The sequence below is a fragment of the Giraffa tippelskirchi genome, chromosome 5, assembly GCF_054371585.1.
Source record: "Giraffa tippelskirchi isolate mGirTip1 chromosome 5, T2T-mGirTip1v1.2.pri, whole genome shotgun sequence".
Lineage (NCBI taxonomy): Eukaryota > Metazoa > Chordata > Mammalia > Artiodactyla > Giraffidae > Giraffa > Giraffa tippelskirchi.
In genome coordinates, this window is record NC_137279.1 from 59,252,501 (window position 1) to 59,270,626 (window position 18,126).

The window sequence follows — 18,126 nt, forward strand, 5'->3', positions numbered from 1 at the left end:
AAATTATGGGGCTATTTAGGAACTGTTCAATTATTCACTTCGTTCTGCTGGGAATGAACTCTAGAGGCTAGGATAACTACCATTGTTTTGGCTTGCATACAAACTTCATTCAAGGGAAATTAGTGTAACCAAACAGGAGGGAGTTTTGTAGCTTAGAAGCCTCTTTTGTGTAAATACACACATGCTTCCATGGATTCAGTCTTGTACTACTGCCAAAAGCATTGGTGCAGCAGCTTGCTCACCAGAGCACAAAACAAAGGACATTTGCATAACAGCAAAGTTCATCTGTTGAAATTATTACTTGAATCTCTGTTGTGTGTTCTCTCGTGCCTACAAAAAGCAAACACTGGGTGATGCTAAATAGTGTAAATCGTTGAAGAAATTTAATTGAACCTACATACTAAAATCTGTGTTGCAAAGTCTGCCTTCGTTAGTTTCCGCATGAGATTGGTCAAAGCAACACAGCTTCTTGATAGAAATATCTCAAATATATAGAATTCTGTTGATAAAACATCAAAAGGAAATCAATTTGAAAGACATGATGTATGGTGTTTACTATATGAATTGGGCAATCTTAAGAACTGTTCTTCATTCAAAGGAAAAGCGGAACAAACCAAAGGAAAACCCCAAACAAACCTAGAGTTATTAATCATTCCAGAAATGACTTTTCTTTTTAATCCTAAGGGAATTCTGCAAAACTTCGGTAGCAGTACTAATCAATAGGCTGTGACATAAACACACTCTTTCACAAAGGCAAAGCTGGGTAATGGACATTTTTTTCTGGATTCTTTCTAACAAAGATTTAATAACTAGGCAAATCTGAAAGATGACAAATATTTTCAGAAAAATAATAGCTCAGTGCATAATTCTATGTGATTCAACATTTATAAATGATGATCAAAAGTATTCAAAGTAAGTTGCCTGGTTTTTTCATTCTTCCCTTTTTTCCTTCCTTTTTTGATTTTTCAGTCTCATCCAAGAATGAAACAATGTACATGGCTTGTCAACCTGCTAAAGTACAATTTAGCTTGGTTTGAGAGCAGAATCTCACAGACACTCACCAGGCCTGGAATCTAAAAGTTGCTAAAAAGCTGCTTAGAATATACAGACAATGAACACTAGTGACCACTTTTTAAAAAATTCATACCTTTTACTAATCCTCACTTTATAACTAGAAAATCAAAAATTATCAATGAAGAGAGTCATCAGGATTATTCAGCTGAATTTAGTGTTGGACTATATGTATTTAAATAATATTAAAAACAACATATTTATGCTTCAGAATTATTTGCTCACCTTCAGAAAGGTTCAGAAAGATCTTCGGATTTCCAGAATCAGTGTTCTAAGTTTACTGCTTATCTGGTAAACAGAGGCAGTGTGACAGCAGTACAGTGATTTCTTTGTATAAAAGATAAGATTTGAAAATTAAAACTGCAGATGGATAAATTCTGAGGAACAGAAGCATAGTCTTTAATATGTTGGTTAAAAGGTTCATTCAACATTTATCATATGGAGTCATTCCAAATATTAGGATGAGGAAAATTGTCAATAATATTATTGACAATAATAGTAATAATTTCAGTTCTACCAACATTTATTCAGCATCTCTACATCTTAATGAGTGCCTCTCTTAGGCACTGAAGACACAGTAAAGACCAAGACAAAATCTCTACCTTCGTGGAGTGTACATTTTATGCAAAACAATATAAATAAATAAAATGCTCAGAAATGGAAAAAACTTGGGGGGAAAACAAGTCAGGTTAAGAGGAATAAAGACTACCAGTTGATCGGTTGAGAGATAATACAGGAACTGGACTGGTATTTCACTCTAATTCTTACCATTTTGCACCATCTAGTCTTTTCACCACCACTCCCCCTATAAGAACTTGCAGTCTAATAGGGAAAACAAGGAAACTTCACATACTTAGGCCAACTGGAAAATAACCCAAAGTAACATCTTAGTAAGTGTAAAAAAGATGAGCTCTGACTTGGCATAGATATGAGCCTTAAGAAGGGAAAGTTGCATAAACAACAAGGTCCTACATAGGGAATTATATTCAATATCCTATAATAAACCATAATGGAAAAGAATATGAAAAAGAATACATACATATATATGAATAACTGAATCACTTTGCTGTATAGCAGAAATTAGCACAACATTGCAAATCAACTACACTTCAATAACATAAATTTTAAAAAAGAAAAAGGGGAAACTTGCACGTCATATTATGAATATCTTATTTTATTATAAGGAAAACAACATATAATGTCAAAGAGGTTGTGTTAATCTGAAAAAGTGAAAGCCACACACTTTGATGTTGCATTTAGTCATTTAAGAAAATGCATTTCACTGGATAAAGCTGGTAAACATACCAAAACCTGTAAAAGAGAGCTTAATAAAGCTCTAATTTAAAATTATGTTACAGATCCAAAACTTCTAAATAAAATAAAATATTAGCAAATCAAACAAGGATACTTATTCTTAGCCCAGGCTCAGCCCATTATATTGATCTTCATAAAAACTCTTATTCATAAAGTTCTTTTTTTTTTTATTCCTATTTGAAGGATAATTGCAATAGTGTTGGTTTCTGCCATAGATCGCCATGGATCAGTCATAGGTATACATACGTTTCCTCCCTATTGAGCTTCCTAGTCCACCCCTCTAGGTTGTCACAGAGCCCTGACTTGAGTTGCCTGAGACATATAGCAAATTCCCACTGGCTATCTGTTTTATGTATGTTAGCTATATGTAGTTTTAAAATATGATTTGATAGAGTTAAAGAAATTAGAAGTAAATTACAACGTTTGTGTGTTACTTTTTTCATGTCGGAAGCCAATCAACTAAACCACCTTCATAAATTTTTGTTTACGACCAGAATCATGCAGGTGCCTTAATTGTTTAGGGCCACACTTCAGAGATCTGATTGAGTAGGTGAAAGTCAGTAGTTCCTTAAACACCTACTCACCTGTCCTATCTTATACAAATATATAATAAATAAACAGAAATGGAAATCCAAGCAATTAAGAACCACACAAATGAAAGAAACTATTGTGGTCAACAAAGCATCTCTAAAATAAACATTTTATTCTAAGCCATAAATGACACTTTATTTTAAAAATTTCAGTGTAAAAGTCTTGTTTTAGAGAACATCTTTTGCTTATTAAGCCAGTAAAATGGTCCTTGGTCTGACTTTTTTGGGCTGCAACAATATTTTATAATCCTTCATATGAACAATAGATAAATAAAAGTCCATGGGAAGTTAAACTGAAAGTTTTAATCTCACATATTTTGGCCACACTGTAATAAATGTAGTTTTAAGCATTGGAAAGAATAGAATCCAATATTTCACTAACTGGCTCCTTAAAAAGCTTGGTCACATTTATTTTTAGTTATAGCTCCAGGATGTTTTCAAGAAGATCATCAAATTAGATACCATTTCTGTTAGCCTACTCACTATAATGACAATGGCCTTCTCCACCTTGCTCTAAATTCCTTCTAAAAATTTTCTGTGGAAGTAGACTCATGTCTTCTAACTCAGGACTGTCAAAAAGATATGTCTTCCTAAGTCTTTAACTTTTTAAGTGAGAAAAATAGCAAATTTCTGGATGCAAACATTTATAGTAGAGAACACAGGAATTTTTTAGCTCTTCAAATGACTGTCTTCAGAGTCATTACATCACATCTCTTAATCTCTGCAGGTTGATATCCTATTCAGATTTTTATTTTATGAATGTTTTCTTAGCTTCAATAACTGAGTTCCAAATCAATTCACTCTCAGCTCAACTGCGAACACAGACTACATCTGAAGTTTGAATTCTTTCAAGGACTGCCAAGCCTTGACCTGAACTTTCAGAATATTCTAGTTCCAGAGACAAGTGGTATTCCACATGTGAGTCAGGTAGAACTGAGCTGTGATAACCCTTCCATTTTTTATTTGCAAGTACCAGGAAGCCCTGTAAGTTTGACCTTGACTCATTTCTCGAGCCCACAAAGAACACTGTACCACCAAAATAAATAGAATCCTATGTCTGCTTTATAAACTTTGCTTAATTTAGACCTCTTTGATCTCTCCTCCATCCAGGCAAATCCTCTATGCTCATAAGGAACACATCTAAAACTTGTCTTCACCAGCACATTTTGGAACTCTCTTCTCCTAGAAGTTTTTAAAATCAGCAACGATTTCAAGCCATGTAGTAAAATTTCAGTAGATGCCACGTCCTTGTTAATTATAAATTAGGACTGTAATCATCAAGCAGCTGCCCAAATGACATGTTGTTGTTGTTGTTCAGTCATTTAGTCATGTCCAACTGTTTGCGACCCCATGGACTGTAGCCCACCAGGCTTCCCTGTCCTTCACTACCTCCCAGAGCTTACTCAAGACTCAATCATGTCCATTGATTTGGTGATTCCGTCCAACCATCTCATTCTCTGTTGCCCCCTTCTTCTCCTGCCCTCAATCTAAGCCTATTTTGTCTCCAACAATTAGTAAGAGTACCCTATGAAAATCTCAAGTTAGATTGGTCCTGGAGGGAAGTATTTTCCTTTAAGAGAGAAAATTTTAGTTCATCCTTCTCTGTTCTAATTTCTCTATTACACCTTTCAGACTTTGAATTTGTATAGAACTATAAGTGTAGGTACCAATATATCATTTTGTGGAAAACTTGTTTAAATTATCAAAATAGCTGTATGCTAAGGAAAATATAATGCCCTCAGTCATGACTGCAATTACTTGTTAAATTCCATCTCTGAGTATTTGGCATTAAATAAGTGTACAATTTAGGCTCTGTTCTCATGGAGCTTACAGTCTATTTCGGAGATGAAATATACACTCTAAAATTTAAGGAACATTGCAAGGCAAGAAAAAAAGAGATAAGCAGGATGGCATATAAATAATGGATTTTCAGTGACCTATGTGCATTTTTCTAGGGTCTTTTCCCCCTATAAGAGCATGAGTGGGTTAGCACAATACCCTTACAATATTTAGTCAGAGAAGAAAAAGAACATTAAACATTGTTAGAAAACATTGTTGTTTCTTTCTTCTGACTTTCATGTCTATGACTTAAACAGGATAATTTTTTGCTTGCTTTTTTAAAGCTTTCCACATGTCTCTTCTCTTTGCGAAAAAGATACGTTGTTATTGCTTTACTTGCTACATTATGCACTAGTGAGATTCAGCAGCTCAACTTCACATTCTCACAAAATGCAAAGAATGATTTCTGCACTCCCACCACCACCATCCAAAAAAAGAATAGTGACATATTTAGAATACACACTTATAATGCAAAACAAGGAATTCTGATATTTCATCTAATTGAGTTATAAAGAAGGACACTCTCAAATCCTGCTGCTGCCCCACTGATGCGTGTGTATGTGTGAATTCTCTCCATGTGTGTTCTCTGCGTCTTTCCGGACACCCATGGTGGAGATGAATCACTGAGGTGTGTATTAGTCTGACAGTCTTAGAAAGTCTCCAGACTAACAGCCCAACCCAGGAAACAGCATCTCATTTAGTTCCTGATGTACTGCTAATTGATCTGAAACTCTTCACTACTGTCTAGTGTAAAGGGCTAAGTCAAAAGTGGGTATTTCTACAGTGACTTAACTGAAAACAAGACAGAGCAAAACGCCAGGCCCTGTGAACCTCTGCAGTTGCTCTGACCCTATGTTGTCACATTGGTTCTAATTTTTCTTTTATTTCAGGTCACTTGGAAGCCCCCATTCATCCTGAATGGAGACATCCTTAGCTACGAGATCCGCATGCCTAAGCCTCACATCATGATCACCAATGTTACTTCTTCTGTGTTAAGTCATGTCGTTACTCATCTGATTCCTTTCACTAATTACTCCGTCACCATTGTGGCTTGCTCAGGGGGTAATGGATATCTAGGGGGGTGCACAGAGAGCTTCCCTACCCACGTGACCACCCCTCCGGCCCTGCCGCAGGACCTTGGCCCATTGTCCGTGGTTCCACTAAGTGAATCATATGTTGGGATTTCCTGGCAGCCACCATCCAGGCCAAACGGACCCGATTTGAGGTAAGAGTCAGTGATGATGCTTTTGGATTTTGTTGTGATCTTCTCTCTCCGGGAAGGAAAGGAGGAGGCTCTTCCTCACATATGAACATAGAACTAATTTCTTATTGGATATTCATATTTGTGACTTTTTTTAAATTGAACTAGAGTAGGTTTACAATGTTTTGTTAATTTCTGCTGACTGCAAAGTGATTACGTTATACATATATATACATTCTTTTTTATATGATTTTCCATTGTGGTTTATCACAGGATATTGAATATAGTTCCCTGTGCTATACAGTAGGACCTGGTTGTTTATTCAATTTATGTATAATAGCTTGCATCTGCTAACCTTGGGTTCCCAATCCTTTCCTCCCCCACACACTCTGTGTCAGCCTTACTCATAACTTTCATACAGTTTCATCTTGTGTATCTTGACATATGGACCCATGAAAAGTTTATCATGGTAAAAATATCATGATATTGTAGGAACTAAAAATGGTTGAAGGGGCTTCCCAGGTGGCTCAGTGATAAAGAATCTGCCTGCCAGTGCAGGAGATGGGGGTTCAACCCCTAGATCAGGAACATGCCCTGGAGAAGGAAATGAAAACCCACTCCAATATTCTCGCCTGAAGAATCCCATGGATAGAGGATCCTGGCAGGCTACGGTCCAGGGGATAGCAAAAGAGTGAAGAGGCGACTTAGTGACCAAACAACAACAATGAAAAACTTTGAAACAACAGTCAGTCTTCTCTAATGATTCTCTACACAATCCATCTCTTCATTTTCAAAGTATATTCTTACTATATGGTAAGCAAGTTTGATGCACGTTCTAAATGACACGTTTGCACAAATATACTTCAAAATTCCAAAGCATTATCCCATAATTCTTTGGTATGCTATTACTATCTGGAAACTTCTAAAGCATATGGTCAGGAATATACATGAAAGAAAAGAATTGTGATTCTAAAATGGCTCTATAACAACTTGACATTTAGCCAAGACTATGAAGTCAATAATATTCTTATTGTTTATAAAATATTGGTGGTAAAAGTCTTAGGAAGTCACTAACTTTATAAGTTTTTGTGCTTCTACTTTGAAACTGACAATAAAGTTTCGGTAAATCTGACATAGAAGAAATCTAAATGTCATCATTTTACTGATAATAGTAAAATGTAAATGGAGCTAATTGTTCCACTTAGCTACAGAGATGACACTTGTGCCAGAAAAAAATGATAATCAGAAAAAAAGAATATTAAGATGTTTTCTTTATGTTTACACATACACACCACACACTCGTACCATGAGACAACCTGAATTTTGCTAATAATATTAGTGAGATAATCCTGATGTTTCTGCTTGTCTTTTGTTTCAGATATGAGCTTCTGAGATGTAAAATCCAGCAACCACTTGCATCAAATCCCCCAGAAGATTTAAATATGTGGCACAATATTTATTCAGGAACTCAGTGGTTTTATGAAGATAAGGGTCTTAGCAGGTGAGATTACAAAAACTATAAAAACAAATGCCGGCATTTAGTTTGGGACATGTTGAATAGTTTAGAGAATCTGAGTGTCTTCATTGTATGAGCAAGTTATCAGTTATGCAATAAAACATGTTGGTTATTATCGGTGACATTAATCATCGAACTGCAACAGTCAGCATGTTTAACATTTGCCACCTTAACTGCACTCTTAAAATAAGCTTTTTGAAGTTGAGTTTGTAGGTGTTTGAGTCTTACCCTCTTGCCTTTGTCACAGCTCTAATCAACACCATAAGAGAAAAATCTGGAAATATTGAACATATACAAAACTGGGGAAAGTTTGGGGCACTTGTAAAATGCTTGCTTTTCTAGGAAGTAATTTGTTGTAACTCATTGATTCAACTCACAGAAATTATTTAACTCATAGGTTTGGGACCTGAAAGAATTCAATCTAGAGTTTGAAGAAACCAAAAAATGAGAAAATAGGTAATATCAGTAAAGAACACCCCATGGGAGAGAAAGGAGGGCTATGTTTGTCTTCATCCTGTGCTGGAGAACTAGATTTGCTAGCCTTGGGGGAGTCATTAAACTTCTCTGGGCTTCAATTTTATTGTCCATAAAGTGAGGAGATTGGATAGGGTTAAGTGAAGTCTAAATCTTCATGAATCAAGAAATGTAATGAAATTTCGGAGGATCAGAAGTCACCATGCTGAGGGCAGCTTGGAGGGTGCTGAGTTTGACTCGCACCCAGGCAGTGACACAGCCCCCAGTCCTCGGGCTGCCAGGCGGAGGGTGAGCCAAGCTTCTCTCCATTCAGCAGGACCTCAAGTCCTGGAGGTTTCATCCTCTGGATCACCCGTAGATATGCCACGAGAAACCAGTCCAACAAAGCCAAGAATATGATCTGCCCCCTTCCATGCTGCTGAAGGACTACCAGAACGTCCCTGGAATTGAGAAGGTTGATGATGTTGTGAAAAGACTCCTGTCTTTGGAAATGGCCAACAAGAAGGAGATGCTAAAGATCAAGAAAGAGTAGTTGATGAGCAAGGTTGTGGAAAACCTGAAGGACATCAGCTCCTTGGAGGCTCGAATTGCTGCCTTGACTGTCAAGATCTGCAGTTATGAAGAACACACGCAGAAATATTGAAAGGACAAAGCTCACGAGCACCATCTGCTGATGAGCATTGACAAGAGGCAAAAGATGCTCAGAAACCTCTGCGAGACCAACTACCCTGTCTTTGAGAAGACATGCAAGGAGTTGGGGATTAAGTACACCTTTCCTCCTCCATACCACCGAAATGTCCACCACCACTAGGTGACTAAGAAGGCTCTGTGCGTTTGGGTTTTCCAAGAAGTTCAAAAGCTGAAGAAGCAAAAAAGGACCTTAAAAGCTGCAGCTGCAGCAGCCTGGAAACAAGGCCAGAGGAACCCAGAGAACCCTTCCGAAGTCATACCAGAGGCAATCAGAGAAACCCAATAAATGTTGTTAAAGTCAAAAAAAAAAAAAAAAGGAAATGTAATGAAATTTCAAAGAATCACAAATATTATTTTATGAAAACTTTTTAGACTTATTTTTCAATAACTTCTCTATCAGGTTATTTTTCTAGACTCACCACTGACTAGCTCTGCTCTGAAGTCTGTTTACAATCTGGCCTTGTCCGCCCTTCCTTCATCCCTCCCCTCCCTGGCCTCTACGCTTCAGCCAGTTCGTAATGTGCTGGGCACCTCTAACAAGCGACACCCACCCCTAGACTTCTCCTCATGGCTGCCATTTCCCTCTGTCTATCATCCTTCAAGTCTTGACCTAGAATTTTTCTAGGTCACCTCTTCCTGGTCTGAATCAGCTGCTGCTTTAATGTATTTCTATAGCACGCCCCTTGTATACCACTATTGTCTTTGCACTGACTTCACTGCTTATCTGGACGCCCCATTATATTGTCAGGTCCACCCTGAGCAAGGCCTTGCCTTCAAGACCTCTGTATTGTAATCCTCACGACAGTGCCTGGCACATAGTGGGGGTTCCAGTCAATGCTAAGTGGAAGAATGTGTTTAGTAATATGTAAAGGATTGATTAGTCATTTCCCTGTGCCTTGGGATTCCTGGTGGCTCAAATGGTAAAGAATCTGCCTGCAATGCAGGATACCTGGGTTCAATTCCTGGTCGGGATGATCCCCAGGAGAAGGAAATGGCAACCCACTCCAGTGCTTAGCCTGGAAAATTCCATGGACAGAGGAGCCTAGCGGACTGCAGTCCATGAGATCGCAAAGAGTTGGACACAACTGAGTGACTGATTTTCACTTTCATTTTCAAAGTATTGATTTGTCATTTCCCTGTGCCTTAGGAAGATTAACTATGGTGTTATTATCTTTGGGGAATGGGTAAAACTAAGGAAAAGTCTCCTATTCATCTGAAAGTGTCATGGTGGGAAAACATATTGTGAGATACTTGATGGGAGAAATACATAAATCTATTGAAAGAATAAAGTGAACAAAATGAACCATATAAAATTGCCATTTTTCAAGGTAAAAATGATCAAAAATGATATGTTATAAGCATATGCTTTTTGTTCAACCTAAATTATCATGGTCACTATTCTCCACTATATTCGATTCACTATTTACTTAATCCAGAATTGCTGTAAAATGATGACTTCAGTTGAAGAAATTCATTTTATTCAGCAATTTCATTTATTTTTACCATATGCTGAGGGACACTGTGATAAGAAACAAAAGATGAGTAGCATAGCCTTTTCCCTCAAAGAGCTCACAGTCGAGTGGAAATAACCACTCACACACATATACTAATTGCTGTAATATCATCACAGTTAACTTCAGTTTCACCATCACTCCCTAGGGAAATCATATGGAAAGTAGTTTTCCATGATCTGTGAACTCTAAGTGTCTGAAATACAGCAATTTCCGAAATAAAGAGGACTTGACTATTTAACATTACTGAATTAGATTTTTAGCCATGAGACATTTGGCAGAAAAACACAATAAGTCTCAGAAAGTTAATTTTGTTTCTTCATAGAAGCAATGAAAACTTATTAAAGAATTAGGACCAAAGCCAAAATTTCATTATTGAATTTTTAGTGATGCTTGTAAGGATTTTTAAAAATGAGAAGTCCAAATCAAAGATTTAAGGAAAGAAATTAAGTTAAATCCCCACAAATTAGACTGAAACATAAGTTGACATAAACATATTGATGACAGCTGCTTCTAGAAAAGAAGTGTACCCGGTCTCCTGCATTGCAGGCAGATTCTTTACCGTCTGAGCCACTGGAAAGCCCACCCTAGAACAAAATGTGCTGAGGTGATATTTTGACTAGCCTCATAATACTAAACATCAAATATTTTTCCGTATCTCCATGTGCAAAGTAAAATATTGCAGTAATTATTCAGATAATTTAGTTTCTTATGAATAGTAGGTAAGGGGTAATTTGTCCGGAGTTACACTAGTTGCCTAAATGCTGAATTTTGCTCTATATAGACACAAATGTAGGGGAACTGTAGGTTTATAATACTTGTCAGTTTCTAACTTTTCTTCCTTAATGTACCAAGTGGCCAAGTTATGATTGTTAGGGGAATCATAACTTTGGGTTTCCTGACATTTTCATCACTTGGAAAATCTGGAAAACGTGCTGTTGTCATCTAATGCTTCTTCAGTGAGTCAAGTTGGGTTTAACACACAAGGGCAGCCACCACCTTAATTTTAAACATCAGTCCACCCTTAGGATTTTCAGAGCCTCACTGTGCCTTGTCTCCTGAGTGATCTGATAAAACTTCTGCAAACTTAGTGATGGCATGCCCTCCTCTTTGTTCTGGATCTGACAAAGGAAGAACAAGCTATAAGAAATAATAACTTCTATTTTAAGGAAAATATTGACTTGTAGATTATAATAATTTAGCCACCATATAATAATTTAGCCACCATTGAGTTTATGAAGGAAGGTATGTTCTAACTCCTATTACTTTCAGTTATCTATAAATTCCTACAAGTATTTCTTTATCAATGGCAGTCTGGAAAGAGACTTTCATATGACCATTCAAAAAATTTTTTTACAAAATTCTATTTACAAAGAATGACTGAACTTGACTGTTTTCAAATATAAATGCTTAAGCTAAATATAGTGGAAAATCTAAGTTTAAATATTAATGACATAGATTCTAATTTTTTTGCCCTGCAAAATGAAATGTTTCAAGCTGTTAAAGAGGACATCGTTCCTAGAGAATGATAGTCAAAAGGATATGACATTCATTCCCCTTCTTTGTAATGAGATTAAATGTGCACAAATAACATTTTCTGCTTTTCTAATGTGGAAAGACTGGGTCAGTTCCATGACACGTGTAACATAACACGTGTAACATAACATAACATAAACATATTCAAGTTGTAGTTATTAAGTAACAGAGTTAGCTTCATGAACGTGGAGGGTGAATGGAAGGACCACAAATGTGAGGTAGATCCTGTTATTTTCTTCCTCAATATCACAATGTGAGTACAAGTTTGGTTTATAAATGAAATGGGCTTCTTTGGTGGCTCAGATGGTAAAGAATCTGCCTGCAATACAGGATACCTATCTTTGGTCCTTGGGCCAGGACGATCCCCTGGAGAAGGAAATGGAAACCCACTCCAGTATTTTTACCTGGGTAATCCCATGGACAGAGGAGCCTGGTGGGCTATAGTCCATAGGGTCACAAAGAGTCAGACACAACTTTTACTTCACTTTTCACTTTATAAATGAAGGCCAACTCTGTTACATTGGTGTACCATCTGTTAGCAATGTACATATTTCAAAATGAGCAAATATATATCTATTTCACATGTAATTTAGTAGAGTCACAGTGCTTGTTTCCTTTTTTTTCTTCATTGTTCTAAGTTCATTTCATTCTGTCCTTTTCTAAGTGTCATCATATTAAAAACTTCCCTCATGGAAAAGGAACCCCTAAATCTGAAAGAAATGCTTTTTTTTTTTTTTTTTTCCATTGGAGGCTTTATTACCTAATGTTTTCTTTAAAAAAAAAAAAGAAATTGAGTTACTTTGTTTGCATTTCTTTTTCATGTTGATGATACAGTAGAACAGAGACAGAAATCACAGTAGGTTATCTTGAGTATAACATTCTGGAAGCAGAAGTATAGATAGCTACAGGAATAGGACAGCTGCAACTTTCATTCACAATCTAAAATGTATCATAACTTTCAAGTGTGATCATCATTACATTTCAATTTCTAAAACCAAAAGACCTTCAGCAGCATTTTTAGGGAAAGAAATCTTTCAGCAACAAATACATGAGGAAAAGGTATCCACCATCAATGAAAAATCTAAAAAACTGCAGATTTAAGCAGTGGAAATAGTGTTGAATTTTGTTTTTTTGTGTATTTATTTATTCCCACAAAGGATTTGAGGATGTAAGGAATAGTATCTATCAAAGGTTTTGCAAATCCTCTAGTGTGTAATGTTGTACTAAAGCATGTGTTGGGTTGTGGCAGAAATGAAGAGTTAGTAGAAGGAGCTACTGAATAGCCTGCATTTTTGGAAACATGATTTATACTGGTGACAATATTGACATGTGAATTCTGTTAGGACATCAATAAAGTTGACACATTTTTAATTCTGATGAAAATCACCTGAGGCATTCTGTAACTGCACTGAATAATTTTATTTGTTCCCAAAACATCAGACCCTTTCAAGATCTAAGCTGTCCACATATTTTGCCCTAAATGATGCTTCTTACTGGCCAGATTACTATTAGCCATCCATAGCCCATGCTGTCTCCTCTGTGAAGACTTCCTGTCTAGATTAGGTTAAATTAGATGCTCTATCTGATGTATGTGGAAAGAAAAGGGAATAAATGAACATGTATTTTAGGGGTCCCCATTTAAAAACATGTTTCTGTATATATGTACACACAAACACACACACACTCCAGTAAGACAGACATTGCATTCACTGTGTTTAGTATCTGGCATGTTGCTGTTTGTGTTCAGTTGCTCAGTCATGTCCAGCTCTTTGCAACCCCATGGATTACAGCACACCACACCTCCCTGTCCCTCACCATCTCCCCAAGTTTGCCAGAATTCATGTCCTTTGCATCAGTGATGCCATCCAACCATCTCATCTTCTGATGCCCTCTTCTCCTTCTGCCCTCAAATCTTTCCCAGCATCAGGGACTTTTCCAATGAGTTGGCTGTTCACGTCAGATGACCAAAATACTGGGACTTCAGCTACAGCATCAGTCCTTCCAACAAGTTATCAGGGTTGATTTTCCTTAAGATTAACTGATTTAATCTCCTTGCTGTCCAAGGGACTTTCAGGAGTCTTCTCTAGCACCACAGTTTGAAGGCATCAATTCTTTGGTGCTCTGCCTTCTTTACAGTCCAGCTCTCGCAACCATGCGTGACCACCAGGAAGACTATAGTCTTGAGCATATGGACCTTTGTTGGCAAAATAATGTCTCTGCTTTTCAACACACTGTCTAGGTTTGTCATAGCTTTCCTGCCAAGGCATGTTGTTAGTGCTAATAAATATTTTTTGAATGAAGGAACAAATTAATTAATGAATAAAGTAATGGTATATCAAACACAAGAGAGCAATATAATTTGCAAGGAAAAAAAATCTTTCTAAGTTTCAGTTAGGATCATTTCTTTATTGGATAGATAGACTTTTATGTCACTAGTTAAATTATATGTGACCTGAAAGTTATGAGACTAAATGCTTTAGTAACTATTTAGTATCCATTAATTTATTTATAAAATTATCTATTCAATAAACAAATTAAAATCTTCATCATATAAACTAGTTTTCTCATTCATTTGAGTAATAACAACTGAACCTTGAAATGAGTCTTGTTCCATAAATAAGATTTTAATATATATTATCTTTTACAAGGAAGGATACCAGAGTCATATCTATTTCACAAGAGGTTCATCATTTTCTGTGTGGATGAAGGGAAGGGCTGGAGAATGATCTAAATCAATCATTTAGGGAATGACTAGTACAACAGCCTAGTATTCCTAAGTAGATCTTCAAACAGCTTGTTTTACTGGCTACAGTATAGACTGAATACAAGTTTTCATTTACTTCGCAGATTTCAAAAGCTATATCTTACAGGATTTGCAATGGTAAATTTTTCAAAACATACCCCCAAACCATTATTATTTAGAGAAGATATTGATTGATATACAGAAGTTTTGTGTGAGTGTATGATATCAATTGATGGAGCATTTTTCTTTTAAAAGTATTTTATCATTAAATGAAATATTATAAATGAATATAATAATGGATATTATTAGATTAAATATCCCATTTGATATCAACACTTAAGTCTATCTTAAAAAAAATCAATATACTAGAGAAAATGAACAAAATACTTGAAGCAAATGAATATTTTCTTTTTTGACGTGAAGTGGTAAAATATATACCGACCCATGTAGTCGGAGGTATACATACTTACTGACAAAGATTAGGTTTCAGATGTCATGAAAACAGTATATTTTAGTTCATTTTAAAGAGTTCAAGATCTTATTACTTAAAATTTTAACTGAAAAATGAAAATTAAATAAAATGCAAAAGACAAATGCATGACATCCAGTGAAATGCCTATTGATTTCTCAATTCAGTAAAATAGTAGTGAATAGTGGAAATAATTTAATATTAAAAATGAAGAAAGTGCAGGCCCACGTAATCTTCTTAACTAGCTGTGAGACCTTAGGCAAAGGTTATTTACATACATTCACATTGTGATAATAATGTTACATAATGTTTACATTATATTATGTATTATAAGAAACCTAGGCATTTAAAGAATGAAAAATATGCATACATCCTTGCAAAAATTATTCTATTTTTTATAAGGGACTTGAGCATCTTCAAATCCCTGATATAAACAGTCAGAACTGGGCATGGAACAATGAACTGGTTCCAAATTGAGAAAGGTGTACGTCAAGGCTGTATATTGTCACCCTGCTTATTTAACTTATATGCAGAGTACATTATGTGAAATGCTGGGCTAGATGAAGCATAAGCTGAAACCAAGATTGCTGGGAGAAGTATTAATAATCTCAGATATGCAGATGACAGCACCTTTATGGCAGAAAGTGAAGAGGTATGAGAGAGCCTCTTGATGAAGGTGAAAGAGTGAAAAAACTGGTTTAAAACTCAACATTCAAAAAACTAAGATCATAGCATCCTGTCCCATCACTTCATGGCAAATAGATGGGGAAACAATGGAAACAATGGTGGACTATTTTCTTGGGCTCTAAAATCACTGCAGATGGTGACTGCAGCCATGAAATTTAAAGACACTTGCTCCTTGGAGGAAAAGCTATGACAAACCTAGACAGCATATTAAAAAGCAGAGACATTACTTTACCAACAAAAGTCCATCTAGTCAAAGCTGTGGTTTTTCCAGTAGTCATTTATGGATGTGAGAGTTGGACTATAAAGAAAGCTAAGAGCAGAAGAATTGTTGCTTTTGAACTGCCGTGTTGCAGAAGACTTTTGAGAATCCCTTGGACAACAAGGAGATCCAACCAGTCAATCCTAAAGGAAATCAGTCCTGAATATTCATTGGAAGGACTGATGCTGAAGCTGAAGCTCCAATATTTTGGCCACCTTATGTGAAGAACTGACTAAATTGGAAAAGACCCTGTTTCTGGGCAAGATTGAAGGCAGGGGGAGAAGGAGACAACAGAGGATGAGATGGTTGGATGGCATCACCGACTCAATGGACATGAGTTTGAGTAAACTCCAGGAGTTGGTGATGGACAGGGAAGCCTAGCTTGCTGCCGCCCATTGGGTCACAAAGAGTCGGACATGACTGAGCAACTGAACTGAACTGAATTTAAGCATCCTCAAATTTTGGTATCCATAGGGGTGCTGGAACCAATTCCCTGAAGATACTAAGGGGCAACTGTACTTTGAAAACAGGCATTCCAATTATATGTATCTGTGTGGCCTAAATTTCTTCTGTGTAGACATAAATCATATATTTCATCATACCCAAATTATGATGAAATAGTTTCAAGTAGCACAGTAAGAACTAAGGCCCTACAGAACTTAGTTGCAATTCATCATTTTAGCACTGCCTGATGTTTTAAATTCCACTTGTAATAAGAACGATGAAAATGATATCACTTTAAAGACATCAAGATTACTAACTGTATCATAGAATAAACATGTAGAAGAACAATTTAAATATTGTAGGAGAGATTAGGCATCCAGACTCTAGCTAAGTTTCTTTTGAGCCATTTTGGGTAGTAAAACACAATTAAAACTATTTTACCCAGGGACAGAGCTAATGACGGCAAGGTCACTAGTTCAGTTCCCATGAGAGCCATTAGCTGTGTTTCATTTGACTGTCACAGACTTGCTCCCCTCTTAACCATGAATCACCATCCTTCACATTCATACTGGTGGTTACAAAAGAAATTTGGCAAGATTGTTTGGATGCGTAAGCAAAAGTCTCTCCCATCTGCCATAAAAAACTCAGAGATCAAGCCCCAGTGATATGACATCATCTAGCTGACCATGGTGTTTTTTATTATCATCAAAATCACCATCATGATGATGCTGGCAATATAGCATCATGGGCAAAAGAGCAGGCTCTGGAATCAGATTGTCCAGGTTTGAGTCTGTACTCTCCCATATCCTACCTCAATAACTTATACTAGTTATTTATTTTCCTAATTTTCAAAGCAAGTATTATAATAGTATGGTGAAGAATGAATGAGCAAATCATGTAGAAAATTCCTGATACATATTATGCACTCAGTAAATACTGTCATTATTATCTTTCAGTTGTCATTGTCATGTAGGCTATTTGTTGTTATTGTTGTTTAGTTGCTAAGTCATGTCCTACACTTCTATGACCCCATTGACTATAGCCCACCAGGCTCCTCTGTCCCTGCTTGGCAGGTGGATTCTTTACCATTGAGCCACCTGGGAGGCCTATGGACTATTTAGCACTTGCTAAAAAGCATATGTATGAGTTTCCTACCACTGTTGGGTGGCTTAAAACAGCAGAAATGTATTCTCTTACAGTTTTGTAAGTTGAAAGTGTGGAATGTAAGTATTGTCAGGACTATGTTCCCTCCAAAGCCTCTAGAAAATGACTATTTCTTGCCTCTTCCAATTGCTAGTAGCCCCAGTTGCTCCTTGGCTTATGACAGCATAAAGCCAATTTCTGCCCCCATCTTCATGTGAACATCTTCTCCCTGTGTATGTCTGTAACAAAATTTCCCTCTTCTTTCTAAGATATCATTCCTTTGGATTTAGAGCTCTCCCAAATCCAGTATAAACTCATGTTAACTTGATCACATCTGCAAAGACCCCATTTCCAAATAAGGTCACATTTACAAGAACCAGGGGTTAGGACTTAAACATATCTTGGGGATGGGGGCACAAACCCACAATAGCATACAAAACAAAAAAAAAAGAGAGAAAAGAAGGGCATGTGGAGATGAGGTAAAGCAGAGAGAGGTAGAAGATCTGATGCTAGTATTTATTTGGGGAAATAGATAATAAATAGCTTCAAAAATATTAGTAAGTTTTTACCAATGGCTACAATAACAGAACAAATGTGCCTGAGGCCAAGCCCTGCAAAAATATCTTCGGGCCACGAGTG

General features: G+C 36.6%; 1 protein-coding gene and 1 pseudogene across 2 annotated transcripts in view; both read left to right on the top strand.

Annotated features, from left to right (window-relative positions):
- The window catches only part of USH2A (usherin), a 901,466-nt gene that overhangs the window by 599,699 nt on the left and 283,641 nt on the right, over positions 1-18,126 (top strand). Inside the window, exons 41-42 of the mRNA XM_081491700.1 lie at positions 5,705-6,039; positions 7,394-7,516. Of these exons, the coding sequence (XP_081347826.1) occupies positions 5,705-6,039; positions 7,394-7,516 (458 nt within the window). The remainder of the gene's footprint in view (positions 1-5,704; positions 6,040-7,393; positions 7,517-18,126) is intronic.
- LOC145506636 (small ribosomal subunit protein uS15m pseudogene) lies at positions 8,208-9,011 on the top strand (annotated as a pseudogene). Its single transcript, XR_014054093.1, has one exon. The product of XR_014054093.1 is annotated as a small ribosomal subunit protein uS15m pseudogene (transcript).